Raw genomic sequence first — 16,333 nt, 5'->3', positions numbered from 1 at the left:
TTTAGTTTTCTAAAATCGAGGACGCTATAAAGTAATGACGTCATGTCCCCGCAAGCGTATTCTTCCACACAGTGTTATAAAACGAAAGACTCAGAATTTCGTTATCTTAATAGGATCAATCAAAAAGAAGTTTTTAAATTGAAGCAAAAATATGTGTCTGCAGATAATAGCAGTATGCAGGATTCATACAACGCATCCTATTACAAGAAATGCCCAGTGACGGTAACTGGTAACTAACGGTAACTAGTCCTCATCCAGTATAGTAAGCTTTAAAACTTTTCAACGCAATGTGGAATAATTGAAACGAAAAATAGTAAAACGGACAGCAACAAACGACAACCAATGATTTGCATGTTTCTGACGTGGGACAGACACACATATCATGTGTCGGGATTAAACGTGCTTATGAGAGCTCAATTTTCTATAAACCTTGGACAGGGGAAGCAGCGAAACATTAAAACAAACTAAAATCATTTGGACGTGGCTTGATTCATCAAACTTTCACAGAAGACACAACTTACCGATCTAAGAGTACGCACATTATTGAAAGCAAGTTCACAAGCAATAACAACTAATAAATAACTAATGTTCTCCAAGACTAAAATTGTCTGTCAAATTAATGCCCAATAATTGAACTCGGTGCGAATAGATCTTGATAGATTGTATCGACACTTGTCCTGGTGATGACCATTTGTTAAACAGTAGATGTCGTTTGGTTTAAGTGTCGTTGGATTGCAGTCTCATTAACTTTTATCTTGATCACCATTGATTCGTAATTAAGATTACTGGTAGATACCAATTTGATGTTTGATCAATGGGGAAGTTAGACGGGATTAAAAGTGATTTGTCACTTTTAAAAAAGAGGCGAAAGATACCAGTGATTTTCAAAACTCACCGAAAGTCGAAAAAGAACTGACAACGCCAATGTGCACAACAAAACGACAAAAAGGCAAATAAGTCCACAAAACAATACACAGAAAACTAAAGACTGAGCAACACAATTTCCACCAAAAAACCGGGGGCGAAATCAGGTGTTCCGGAAGGGTGGGTAGTTCCTGCTCCACATCGTGTTGCTCAAACAATACAAACCGATAATAAATCTCATTCTGTGATGTAACAATTTTAAGTGCACATGAGTGTTAAATTCAATTTGGCTTGAAAATCTCGGATAAGTTCTATGAACATGATTGAGTTTTACCTAACCTATATTTCAGACTCTCAAAAATAGTGTATTGATAATTAATTTGATATTATTGAACGTTTCTTTTTTTGTCACTGATTAAATACTAGACTTGCATTGTTAAAACAATCTGATTAAACAAGGCTCAAATAACAAATGTTACGATAATCGACTTTTCAATTTCTTTGATCTCTTTCTGTTGACATGCCATATAAAAATTATCGGATTCTAACTTCAGGAATCGATGGTGATATTAAACTTTTTTATGTTTTGACAACAACTCCTAACAAGATTAATTTCCTATAGTTATTTTGTACTCATTACCGTTAAAATTGATTTAATTTATCGGAGATTAAGGTGTTTAATTGAATATCAATTTAGATGTCATGGTGTCAGGCGTGATAATTGTTCATTTTATGTTAAACTTGTGGTATTTAACGATCAGGGAATAATGGTTAACAAATTGCTTTAAATTTGCTAAGTATATGTAAGAGAATGATAATCCCCTTCTTCATGAATAAGTACGAGCGTTAGCGAGTACTTATCATGAAGTAAGGGATTATCATTCTCTTACAAACTTAGAATATTGTAAAGTGCTCAAGGCTCAAATGATCTATTCAAGAATTAGTTTCATTGTCAGTGCAATGTTTATAATTGATGCATGACTTCCTTTTTCGGCATGTCATTTATGGATTAGTTTTAGTGATGTGAGGACTTTCTTATCATTTGGGAAATTTTTTTTTTTTAAAATGCGTTATAGATATTAGGTGACACAACAGTAGAAAGAAAAGGTAGGAATTGTATGCTTCCTGATTGTGAGTATGAATGTAAATCATGTAATATTTTAGTGAGGAATTATCCTTTTTTTATTTACAGTTTAAATCAATTAATACATTTGAGTTACAACCAAATTTTATTTCACAGCCAATAATTTGGTCCGGCTTTTTACATCAAATACTGTTTCATTATGTAAGGGAAATGTTCAAAAATAATGCCCTTAAAAGTTTTTAATATACATGTTCAAAATTAAATTCCTGTTTTTTTTTTATCGGAATACATGTATTGGAAATAACTATTCTCCCCAACCGCTGATCAAGTAATCAAAGTTTTGGAAAGCTAAAGATTTAGGTTATTTTTTTATCTGAAAGATTTTTTTCTTTTTTTTTTGCATTGCTTTGGTATTGTTTAATTTTATAGTAATTTGAATTTATTAATATTTTCATAATAAGATTCACGGTACCAATTTTACTGCACCAGTAAACTTCAACTTATTTTGAGTTTTTTGTTTGTTTCACAATTCAACTTTTAGTCAGTTTCAATCACTGTGTGATAGATAAATCCTTTCAATCTGATAAATGTGCTTCGGGGCAGTTGTAACTCATTTATAGAAACTCTTTGTTTTGAACTGTAAATAGGCCCAAATAATAGGATAATCCCTTACTAAGAACATGATTTACATTCATTCTTCACAATTAAGAGGCATCCAATCCTACAATTTCATTGATCGAGAGTACTTTGCTATATTCTAATGATAAGGAAATCCATAGTCATCGAAAGTCTAGAGCCATATATATCAGAATTTATATACATATATATATATATTATGGTTTTAGCCCTGTATAACCACGTGTTATGCGATGGTGAATGTCTGTCATAAAGTTGTCACATGTTCAGACGTGTATATATATATATATATATATATATATATATATATATATATATATATATACAAGTCTAAATTGAAAACAACGTTCAAACCTATGATTGCGTTGGATAAAAACCGCAATTAACCGCATATATATATATGAATATATAAAGATGTGTCAAAGGTTGTCTTACGTCATATCTTAATATGTGTGTTTTTTCTTAATTCTATTTATACATTATTTGGAAAACAAGGTGTTAAAGGCAGATCATTGATAGATTATTTTTTGCTATATGTCCAGTGGCAAATAGTTCATGCATGGTCAGGACGAGAACAAATTAACATTAAATAAAATAGGTAGGTTCTGTAATAGAGGTCACCCGGGATGAGGGTAGGGGAAATATGGACTGACACTGGAAAATGACGATATATTGGAGAGGGAAAGAAATTTTGCCTTGCAACAGGCCACCTACCGACCCCTAAATGAGTTGTTGCAAGGGTTCTTAACGAGCAGACAGTGTGGCGCTCTCTCTACACGAGGCCTCAAAACGAGAAACACGAATTACGAAACTATTCAGTTTACGCATTGATTTATTGGGTTTCTGTCTTAATGACAAACTACCGATGCATCCTTTTATTCGAACTGTCTTTAGTTTGGATATGCGTTGGCTGTTTTATCCTCTCTATATTTCGTTCTCATTATTTCATGATTTTTTAATGTTTTTACAGTACGTTGACTATATTGCATTCCTTAATCAGACTTACGGGGGGGTATAAGAGATAATAACGATATCATGCCTTTAGCTGTTGTATAATTTGTAACTGAAACTATTCGTAAAGACCTTAGCGACGTACATTCATGAAGCATTTCCCACGAGTATGCAGACAGTATTTAATATTTAATAAAACTGTACATAGCATGATTACATGCAAATCATGAAATGTTGTAATATTTCCATTATTCTTTACTGATAAAATAGGATTTTACTTGAAGTCTGTTTATTAATTTCGTGTGTAGTGTTTGAATACATATACGGGCATTTAAATATTTAACTAGTACCAAAGGTTTTCAGATGACTAATAATAAATTTAAAAGGATAAATATTCGTTCTTAAATCAAATGTAAATCAATATATCTACAATCTAAATGGGGTCGTCGATTTACAAAATGGGTTTTTAGTGACTCCGAATATTCATGTCGCTCTTCTATCTGATTGGTTCATAACTTGTTGCTTAAACCACACTAAACGCTCAGGTCTTTATTATGTAATGGCCTCCTCAATTACACTATGAACCTATTTTTTTCTTCTTTTTATTCCAGCATTCACTAAATTATCAACTAGTCTCAATTCGGTTTAGAGCTTGACATATGAACAGAAACGGGTCTTACTTTCATACTAATGTTTGCCTATATATTTTGTCCTTTTATTATTTAATTTAAGTTTTTATTAATTTATTTTTTGGGGTGAGGGGGTTGCAGCCTAATGTATACCACCTTTGCTTTTGCTCTTAAAAATACATTATTAATATTTTTTACTCTATATCAATTGGTTATCTGTGTTGTTGGGTTGCATTCCCATTGACTTTACCTCATATTGACCCCACACCTCTTCATATTGATATTTTCTAGCGCATTATATCATACTGCAATGCAAAAGCTTGGGAAATATGATAGGCTACTCTGGATAGTTTTCCTCAAAATTAGTGCAACAACTCTATTTGATATGTTTACATAATTCTGACAAAATTTTCGCAGGAACATCAAACAATTACATACTACATACTTTACACAACCCTTTCAAAGACAAAAGAGAAAGAAACAAGAATGTGTCCATAGTACACGGATGCCCCACTCGCACTATCATTTTCTATGTCCCGAGGATGTGAATTGGGATCAAAACTCTAATTTGGCATTAAAATTAGAACGATCATATCATAGGCTAGGAAATATGTGTACTAAGTTTCAAGTTGATTTGACTTCAACTTCATCAAAAACTACCTTGACCAAAAATTTTAACCAAAAACTTTAATATGAAGCGGGACAGACGGACAGACGGACGCACAGACCGAAAAACATAATGCCCCTAAGTGGGGCATAAAAACGTCACGTAAAGAAATATGAATTACCCAAAGACAACGTTAACAAAGACAAGAGAGCCTATATGACATTTGTTGTTGAACATATACTTAAATCAGCCTTGTATAATTTATTCTGTGTTCAGCAATCAAGACAAAATATAAACTATATTTCACTGTTAACTGTTCCCACAAACATTGAACACTAAATGTATTATGTCAGTATTTGAACTGTAAGTTACGTATGGCACTGTATTATTTTAATCAATGATGTCTACATAAATCATAGGCTCACTCGCTATATACAAACCTATAATTATGTTAAAAAAATAATGTTATCAAAAAAAAGTTGTAATTTTATTCTTTAATGTAAAGTATAATCATGATACAATTCACATGTTTTGACGGTATTGGGTACAATGGTCTACTTGTAAGTATCGCCCCAGTTGTCTCGTTACAACGTCATCGCATCGAGCGCGAAGGTCATGAGTACGATATCAGGCTAGGTCTATTAAAGACTTGAAACATTGGAATTTGCTGCTTCACCGATCAGTACGCGACCTTTTGAAACTAGAGCAAAGACTGGCCAGTTCAGAATCGGTATATTGTGTCCGAGTAGAATAACATGGAGTTCTTTGGACTGTTACATTTTGAAATGGCATGTAGACCGGCTCAGCGTGTCGATTGAGTACAAAGTCGGGTTCCTAAGAGTATCACAATAACAAGTTGTCGTCCTGATTTGCATTTATGTTTTGTCACTGGATGTTGTACACCATCTGTCTTTAAAACTAAATAACTAATAAATTTTAGTATACTGCAGATAGTTTAGAGATCCCTTTGGTTTACAAAGAAGTAAGACTTTCTTCTCCTGAATCAGTAGTTAAAAAACAGAAACCCATACAGCCATAATTACCAGACACAAAGTAGACCTTATAATTATAACAGTTATTATTGTCAAATGAAATGCATTTGTTATTCTTAACCATTGTTAAGTTATTAAGCATACTTCCTTTCTTCAAAGTTAAATACATCAAAAAGAATGGAATGAATGTTCTACTCGCATGATTAGATTATTATATTCACATGATTAAGTTCTAATTAAAAGATGAAGATTTGCTAGTCATTTCCGTACATTAACAGTTAATTTGCATTTTATATAACCAATCCTAGTTTATTTTTTCGTCTTTATAGAAGCAATACCATAATTTTTGTTTTTGATATATATATATACATTATATATATTTGATCAGTACCATCCAGTACAAAACTTGTACAAGTTATCCTGTGTGCTCATCAAATATATCACTGTATGGAAACTTGTTTGCTTCTAAAATTGATACTGCTAAATAAATATAAAATGATATTGAATATTTTCTGTTCTTACATACCAACATCGCCTTGTTATTTGTATGTATGAAAAAATAAAAGACCTATTTACTGCTGACAACAAATGCTATCCCAACAAAAAGAAATTTCTCAAATTTTCCGACTAAATGGTACATTTGTACGACAGTCATGTCAGGGCGTCTGTTTGGGCTGAGCGGGATAAATTACTACTCTGCCCTGTCCGGTCGCAATGGGGACATTTAGTCCGAAGCATCGTGTGTGGGCTTAGTGTCACGCTTCATATACGTTAGAAGAAGTCTTGTAAGAACATTTTAGGGGTCCGTGGATGGTTTGGGACTTATTAAAACAAGAAAAGTGAAAGATTTGTATGAAGGTTACCCGAGGTAAGCCTAGAATTCAGACAAATGCCTTTGTCTACAGGATTTTGTTTATTGTCGTTTCTATATAGGTTATTGATATCTACTAGCTCTTCATTTGTTATTCAGACCATTTGAAGTAAACAAATTCGCACGGATGATTTAACTTCTGGTTATATATCAAATGTTATCATCTGAATTATTAATTAAATAATATCAATGTGTTCTAATAACAAAATGTCGGCGTTGAAGGAAAAATACCATTGTCGACCTTATAAAGCTTTACCTTTAAATGAATTAATATAATCTATCTGATTACTGTGAATTCAAAAGTTGTCTTTATAATTTATTTGAATTTGGCTTTTGATAATTAAAGTTTGGTATAGGCTCAGACTGATATAACGACGTTACCTCGTCCTACATAAACTACTATGGACATTAGAATACATAAGTAATATTGATTAATAGATGGCTACCAGATGCAGAAATGTATATGAATATCCTGGTCGATAGCATATCAATTTCATCAATATACCCTGCTTTCAAGTAGACTGTCATGTTGAATCGGATTTTACCTGCCAGCTCACAAGGTACAATGTAACAGTGACAAATTACAAGCACAGACCCGACACCACTGCTCCTTTTTTCCCTAAAATTTGCTGTGCTAGGCTCAGTAGCAGCATGGACTGGAATTAAAGACTTGTGTTCTAAGTCCTTAAATCTAAGCCTAGACCTGCATTATATTATCCGAGGCCAGTACGCTGAAACCAGACCATATCGGCAGTTATACCGAAACGTTTGAACAGATAAACAAGGCGTTTACTAAAACTCCATATTTAAAACAACAAAAATTAAAAAGTTCAAATCACCCTTTTAAAAAGAAGTAAAAGAAGAAAGGATTGCCAATATTTTTTCAATAAAAGTTGATATTGTTATAAAAAAGACACAATACATTTTAATACCTGTTCAGCGATCAAAGAAAATCCACCTGTTTTCAAAGTATTTATCCGTAACAAGAATCCACACTTTTAACAGAGCCTGTGAAAAACTATAAACCACTTCAACACTTTTAAAAGACTTGTCACTGTTTCTGGCGCTATGTTGCAATAAACAATATTCTTTGTGTATTTAAAATATTCAAATTTTACCATAAGTCTTTATCTGCATGTTGTTGATGGTACATATCCTATGAATGAACTTTGATCAATGCTTTATTGTTTTATTCTGTACAAAGTTGTGGTTTACGTTTCCATTTACCGCTCCAATGAAGTTACAAGCAGAACTAGTGTTTTAATTTGAATGCAACAGAGAATATTGTTATGTATGGCGGAATGGATATATTTCCATTGAATGATAATGACATCATTGAGGGAAACAAAGAGCCCGTGTTCGCTGGTGTACGGTGCATTTGGTCGATCATTATATTACACGGTATGGGATAATATCTTTTTAATGTGACAAAAGCAAACTTCATAAAAAAGTAATTAAATAGTTTACTTAAAATTTACGTAACTTAAAAATTACTGAATGACTACGGTGAATGATGTATGAAAATAAATGAACACAGTGTTTTAACTTTTATTATGGTAATACAAAACATCTAAGTCTCGTACTTGTATATGACCGAAAAAGATGGACTCTTTGATACCAATTTAAACAATCAAATTAAAACTCTTGAAAATATAGTCTTCTCCTTTTTTTGAAAAAATTGTCAAAAATGAAAATGCACGAACGTAATACTTTTAAGAGATTATCATTTTTCACATTTATCAACACAAAGCAAAATGTGATCAGATCAATAATGTAATATTTGAAAGAACCGTACGGCCTTCAACAATGAGTCAAACCCAAACAGTATTATACACTACGAAATGAACTTCACATATCCGAAAACAAATCACAAATGTACATAGCAACGTTGTGAAAAATACAATTTTGTGTACAGAAAATGACATTCGTCACTTTATATTGAGATCCAGCATAAAGAACTGTTGTATGAGTTTCGTTAAGAAAATCAGTATTAAATTCACTTAGTATAGAAAAAAAAGATGTAGTATGATTGCAAATTATACAATAATGCACTAAAAACTAAAGGACAATGATGTAAACAACTTCAGGTCCTTGTACTGCCTTCAACAATGTGCCAAACAGGATGTAAACAGTCAAAAGTCGGCGTGCGGCCTTTAACAATGATAAAACATTTTACCTTATAGTTCGCTATAAAATATTACAGATTACAAAAAATAAATGAATACAAACGGCAACCAACTACAGCCGCTTGATCACAAACTCCCGGTTCTTGACAGGCACATAAAGAATTTGACGGGGCACACATGTTTGTGAGCTCTCGAATTCCCCCCCCCCCCCCCCCCCCCCCCCCCAATAAAAAAAACAAAACAAACAAAAAACAAAAAACAAACAAGAATGTGTCCATAGTACACTGATGCCCAACTCGCACTATCATTTTCTATGTTCAGTGGACCGTGAAATTGAGGTCAAAACTCCAATTTGGCATTAAAATTAGAAAGATCATATCATGAGGAACATGTGTACTAAGTTTCAAGTTGATTGGATTTCAACTTCATCAAAAACTATCCTGACCAAAAACTTTAACCTGAAGCGGAACAGACGGACAAACGGTCGGACCAACAGACAAACAGACGGACGGACGGACGAACGGACGCACAGACCGAAAAACATAATGCCCCTAGGTGGGACATAAAAACAAAAAACAAAAACAAAAAACAAAACAAAACAAAAACAAGGGACAGACTTGCAAAAGCACAACACTAGTCTAAGAATAAACTATTAAGCAGTTGGTAATGGATTGAATCATTAGGTCAGTATTCACACAGAAACCACGAACAAGTTCCATGCTACGAGTACTAACTCCTTTGGAATTCATTAGACATTTGCACTAAAGATAACACAGATTGTGTTGTATTGAAGAATTGGGGGATATAGTTGATTAACCCCTACATGAAAAATTGTTAACAAGATTTGTAGTTTTATACACCTGTAGAATCATCTAATGCAGAAAAATCTTTATGAGGCCAACTAAAAAAACAAATTAGGGCAGCGTGTTTTAATCTAACCAAGCATTAGCCAGGATTAGAACTCATGCTATTGGGATGCAGGCGGTGTTGTCACGATATCCCAATAGCATGAATTCGAATCCCGGCGAGGGAAGAACAAAAAATTTGCTTCCGCAAATTTGCAGATTTAACACTGTTGTGCTGATAATTTAGAGTAATTATGAATATAATATGTGCTTTCACCTTCCCTGGTGATCTAATGGATGGATCTGTCGTAGAGTTGTCACTTGTTTAGACCTACTTATCAAATAATTATTTCTGTGACTGCATCTTACGATCCTTTACGATAGATATTTTAGCTAATCTGCAATCAATTCCATCTTCATGCCTAATATATCATATACTGTGTTACAACTCTAGATTCTACTGACGAGTAAAGGTAACACTAGGCCACCGAAAGCTGAATTTTTAGTTCAGTCTAGGTGGCTGAGTGGTCTAGAGCGCTGGACACAGTGCAGGCGGTGTTGTCACGATATCCCAATAGCATGAGTTCGAATCCCGGCGAGGGAAAAACAAAAATGTGCTTCCGCAAATTTGCAGATTTAACATTGTTGTGCTGATATTTAGAGTAATTATGAATATAATATGTGTTTTCAGCCCTGTATCACCTTCACTGGTGATCCAATGGATTGATCTGTCGTAGAGCTGTCACTTGTTTAGACGTATATATATATATTACTCAAGCCAAGGGGATTCTCATCGACTCAAGATTTCTAATTATTCTCAAACGAGTTTGACCAAAAAAGGAACTAATTTAATTAAACCCTTTTAACAGTCGATATAGATACAAATAACATAACATTACAAAAAGCAACTTCTGTTAATGTATAACATATTGTGAATACACAGTTTTCAGCATGTATGCTTCCAAACAAAGTCAACGACGTGAGATAGCATTTGAGAAGTCGATTCATACTTATGCGTCATTTAAATAGTTTGTCAAAAGCTTTATCAGTATATTAAATGGTGTCAAAAAGATAGTATCGTTCATCTGACAGAAATAAGCCTGGCCAGTATGATATATCATTGTAAATTGATATACGCTGTGAAAACATCGATAAGTGCGACAAAATCTATAGTTTATAGAATGTTTATTTTAAATAGCCATGATATTGTTACGTAGATGTATAAATAAGTGGCAAAATTAGTGTGTTTGTTGTTCAAGGATTGCAGTCCGCATTAAACCATGACATTGTATTTGTTATCTATTTGTTTAAAAGTTTGGTCAAACTAATGAATAGAAACACGGATTAAACTTTTTTCATGGGGGGGGGGGGGGGGGGGGTGTCCTTTCAGCAAGCATGATGTCAATTTTTTTCTCAATTAGATTACTTTCAGATTTGTTTTACATAACGTTTTAAAATAGTTCCAAGAAACACATTGAAAGTAGATAAATAAATTTAATATTTTCCCCTAAACTCTTCTGTCATTATGTTTAATGATACCATTACAGACCCAATCGACATCAACATTTTATATAATGTCTTACATATAAATGAATGCAAACTTGTTCACGATTTATCAATTGTAAATATAAACGTAACGTATACATGGTATATATCGCCTGTATCCGTCTCTGTTTCTGCCATGTTTAATAAAATAATTAAGTAAAATTGGCGGAAAACGTAGTGCCCGTTGAACACCGATGGTATATTTGTTTCTCTCTAAAGATCGAATACTTTTATTAATTACTTTATGCGAGTCAATATTTATCTATTTTTATCAAACAATTATATCAACATCATTAGTTGTGTCTGGAAGTTTTAAATAATTTACGTCACAAAAGAGTCAATATATTTTAATTACTTTCACAATACCTTCGCGTTTTAGAACAAATTTTAGAATATTAAATAGTTTAAATGATTTTTCACGATTAAAAAAAAAGTTTTATAAAATAACCTTTTACACAGTATTTGAGAGACTAAGAGTTGGTTTAAACCAAACATGGAAATGCACGTAGTCTCTATAAATACATTTAACCGATCTCATTAGTGATTAAGTGTTCAAGATATCAAGTAGCTTGAAATATATGATAGCGCCTTCATGATATTTTGTGTCCAGTAACAAACTGACCCATACGCTGAAAAGAATAATATACCTGTCACACCTAGTCCAATGCAGAAATACAGACTTAATAGAACATTATATCATATTTGTATATATCTTGTTTATATCCGATTGAGAATCACCTACTACCAAGTAGGTCCATTAACGGCATCGTATTTTGATTCAGTCAAACATAAGATGAACCTGCATATTGATACATGAAGAAGTACGACACTCGGAAATGAATATACAAGCCAACTGACAAGCATGTAGACAAGAATAACATAATAAATTTAGATCGACTATAGATAGAACGCGCATGGAGTATATCCTTTCTGTTTTTGTTCCTTCCAAATTGTGTTTCTGGGAAGGATGATCCTTTCGGAGAACACGATTTGATCATATTTTTTTTGAGGGGTGGGGAAAAAAAGGGGGGGGGGGGGTTCGAGTTGTTATCCAATTGATAGTTTATATACAATATTTTGCGGACTTTTCATGTCGTGTCATTTTTTCTCTCTTGACCTTGCATGTTATTATTTATCATACTTGTTTGTTTGACCTTCCCCTTGGTATGTTCTTACTTTTTATTCTAACCAGAACAGGCAAAATAAACCAAAACTTACATAGGATACTAGATTTGACTTTTGAAGAGGTACCTTGAAGAACTAACGTGTCTGCAATTTCAAGTATTATACAGAACTTAATAGAATTATATGACTACCTAGAACATACTTTTTTTTTACATCACCTGTCTTAAAAAGAATAGAAACAGATATAAGACAGATCTTACACTTAACAATACTTTGCCTTGTCCACAAAGCAAACAAAACTAGATAGAACAAACGTGTACTTAGTTTATCCCTTTTCTAGTTAAGTTTTAAAAAAATAATCTCGACATAATTCATCATTTCTCGAACTAAATACAAACAATAAACATAGGAAGGACGGGAAATGCATGTGCCTTGCATTCATCTGTTGTTAACCTGGGCCTTAAAGTAAATAGACTATTCTCGTGTCGAGAACTTAGTAACAAACGTAATGATTGACTAGCTAGAACGTACCTGGCATATCTTTTTTCTAATTCCTCATTTGATATAGTGGTAGGTGTTGGAGTATGTTTTCTGTTTAATCCGGTGGCGTAAAATAAACTTCCTGGTACCAAACTAGACATGTTTTCTGGTCATTCCTTTTTCCTTTAGATACCTGCAATGTGATAATAGGAATTATGTACTGAAAAATGACGCTTTTCCATAAAAAAATTTTTTTTTGGCAAAAACACTTTATTTTCTTTCTTTTTTTAGAAAATCCTTTATTTTTTAAATTACTTCCAATATATATTATATACTATGACAAGAAAATGACAGGACCGAGAGCAGTTAATTTTAGAGTTGCAAAAGAACCTCCAATACTTGTCGTAACGATGCTGTACGAAATCGACCCATATATACATCGGCAGATATTACAATGTAGGGTGACAGGATCTAAATAAATATTAGCATGTTAAGAACTTGGAACTTGCTTTCAGTAACTACGAACATTTTTATATACGGCTCTGATACGGTATTTTTTATCATTTGTTTGCTTATACTTGTGTTTTTGTCATCTTTTTGATTTCGATTAAAGTATTGTTTTTCAGTTCTTGGATTTATGTACGTTTTTATCTACCTTGAACAAAAAAAAGGGGGGGGGGGAGATCTAAAAAAAATGATTTTAACACCGTCACGCGCCTCTCCTTAGTGTTTTGTTAGTTAGGAAATCTACCGTTGAACACAGAATGATCTAGCATCGGTTCAGAGCTCGACATATTGTATAGACACTTGCTTATTGTAAAAGACTGTGTGTGTGTTTATTTTCTCTTTTTTGTGTTTGTGTATCGTAGAGTTACTTTTTCAGTGATGTATACCAGACATATCCGTTTATTTGTCATGGTTAGTAAAGTTCCCTCTTACAGCCCTCACATAAGCTGCATATCATTCATCTCCTAGGACTTCTAACTATATAATACCGAAAACCATTGTAAAACATGTGTTATTTTTCTGATTAAAAACTTAAAAGTAGGGCAGGTAATATTTACCTGCGATAAAAAGATGACAATTTTATATAATTCGAGTATTCTTGATAAATTTTGTAACATTCACCATTGAGACAGATTTGTGTGACGGTACAATAACTTCAATATAGTTTCAAGTGCTGCATAATTTATTATCAGATATTATATTCAAGTTTAAGGGAAATGTCAATGTTGTCCTATGGTTTATTCTCCTCAAAATCAATATTACATTCGATGAATTGCTTATAAAATATGAAAACCAACCAACAAAAGAATGATTATGTCATTTACAATAACCCACAGTAATCCCGTAATACCGTTAGAAAAAAGCTCAAAAGATTTTTTAAATGTTTGAATAAATAGGTAGCATGTGTTTGGAAAGTTTGTTTCAAAACTTAAGGTGAAGTTTTTCATATAGATTTAATCTAATTTAATTAAATGTATTTGAACGAATTAACAATTAAATCTAATTAGAAGTTCATTACTCCCGGTATGAATTTAATCTTATGCCTAAATAAAATTTCATTTTTGATGGCAATATTTAATGAAACTCTAAATACCAAAGATTACTAAGGACTGTTTATATATTATATAACTGATTGGTATACATCTATTGTTAAATATATCTCTTTTGTATTTGATAGTTATTTTTATTTTCTCCGGCTTTACACAATAATAATCCATCGTATTAGAAATTGAAAAGAACTGTCAAAACGGAGAAAAGTAATACAAGTGTTTTCACGTTCTATTATTTTTTTTGTAGCTTTGTGGTTGATGTTGTCTCATCATCAGGTTAACAGTCATTCATACATGTAATACACATAATTTTCCCATGAGAAATCAGAAAAAAAGAGATGAAGAAATAAAATAATCAAAGGGGAACAAGAAAGCAGTTTCTCAATGACCCGAAATGTCACTGCTTAAACTTTACACCAAGTGGCAGGGCGAGACATTGCTTTAAGTGCAGCAATGTCACTATACCTTCCGCATACTGAGATTTTTATAAACAACTAAAGTCATAGACGATGTTAATATCCCATTCAACCACTTGGGTTTTAATGTGCCTCCAACTCTTTGAAAATGATCTTTTTTTTTCAACTTCAGCATTTATTTTAATCTTTTTTAGAACAAAACTTCTCTATTTAGTTTATCCGGTTGCATTATATACAAATCAAATTTTAAATACGTGTTTGAACAATTGATGACATATACAAAATATATTCTATACCTTAATTGACAAGTATATGAAATTTAAAACGTTTGACTTAATATTAAAAGGCAACACTAGAATAAGATCAAATAGATAAATACATTTGTCGACACAAGGAACGAGAAACTGTCCTTTAAAAATCATTTAAAATTCAAGAAAATATGGAAAAATTACCTGGCTAATTTGATGCAAATCTCTCGATTGAATCACTTCCACTGTGTAAATATAAGACAAATTAAAACATACACTCTATGGGGGCAGCCATTTTCAAAGCGTTCGTCCTCACCATGGTTTCACAGGACGTAGGTATAAAAGGTAAACATAGATAGAGTTTAAATGATAATCTCTCACTTACTGTTTTGTCTGCCTTTTACAACTACCATATCTTGTTTTAAACAGAAAATCAAATTTAATTTGTTGTTCAATTTAAAAGGTTTGATTAATTGTGTATACAACCATTTAAAAGTTTAGTTAAATTTCGAATGAAAGGGACTGTGATTTAAAATGCAAGACAAGTCATGCAAATCAACAAAACTCAAAAGTATATATATATATATCCTTTCTTCACAATTAAAAAATATCTATGCATTTATTTAATGATAGTCGGGACAGAAGCTTCATACATAGACCACCGGTACTTTCTTGTCTTTAATATGATATATTTTTTTCTTCTCCAATTGAAATACACCAGGAAGAAAAAACAAAGCCACTGTCAATTCCTATCCAATTATATTGTTTAGTAATAATCCGTGTGGAAGTCTAAAGATGTTTTCATTGTATGGTCGTGAGGGACTTTTTATCCGATTACTGCAGGGTCGCAACATTTTTTGCTTCAAATATCCATTTTTCAAACTGGAATATGTAACCCCAAACCAAAAAAACAAAAACAAAAACAAAAACAAAAACAAAAACAAAAACAAAAACAAAAACAAAAACAAAAAACAAGAAGCCCAATCAACTAAATGAAATAACTAATTGGTCAGTTAAAAATAATATCTTAAAATACACTTATGCATTCTTAAACTTTCAAGCAGCATGAGGTTTTGGTCTAAAACCAAAGAACATATTCCCTATTTCTTCTTATGTGAAATATAATTAAAAAAAAACTTCAATCTTTTAACAGGCAACTATTACAATATATGACTTTGATTCCATCTACTCCATATATCAAATATAACAGAATTTTTCGTTTTTAATCAAATTCTCCTCATTTGAAAATCTGACAGCAAAACTGTATGCTGCAACTCATATAAAGCCTTCTACTGTAATGTTACACTTTCTGTACGTGTAATGAGATGCTTAAAGCCTGTTAAATTTCTCCCTTACAA

At 32.4% G+C, this 16,333-nt stretch overlaps 1 protein-coding gene across 4 annotated transcripts in view; it reads right to left on the bottom strand.

The window, feature by feature from the left end:
* Positions 1–15,484, bottom strand: part of LOC127710463 (serine/arginine repetitive matrix protein 5-like) — a 36,854-nt gene extending 21,370 nt beyond the window's left edge. For 2 of the 4 annotated variants that reach the window (XM_052216329.1, XM_052216331.1), the window contains exons 1-2: positions 15,180–15,343; positions 12,807–12,948 (exon numbers count right to left, since the gene is read on the bottom strand). In XM_052216329.1, coding sequence (XP_052072289.1) covers positions 12,807–12,916 — 110 coding nt within the window. In that variant the 5' untranslated portion in view covers positions 12,917–12,948; positions 15,180–15,343. The other 2 variants (XM_052216330.1, XM_052216332.1) reach the window with 2 other exon arrangements.
* Between the last annotated feature and the right edge of the window lie 849 nt (positions 15,485–16,333).

Source organism: Mytilus californianus, unplaced genomic scaffold (genome assembly GCF_021869535.1).
Source record: "Mytilus californianus isolate M0D057914Y unplaced genomic scaffold, xbMytCali1.0.p SCAF_8, whole genome shotgun sequence".
Lineage (NCBI taxonomy): Eukaryota > Metazoa > Mollusca > Bivalvia > Mytilida > Mytilidae > Mytilus > Mytilus californianus.
This window is presented reverse-complemented; position numbering and strand designations above follow the sequence as displayed.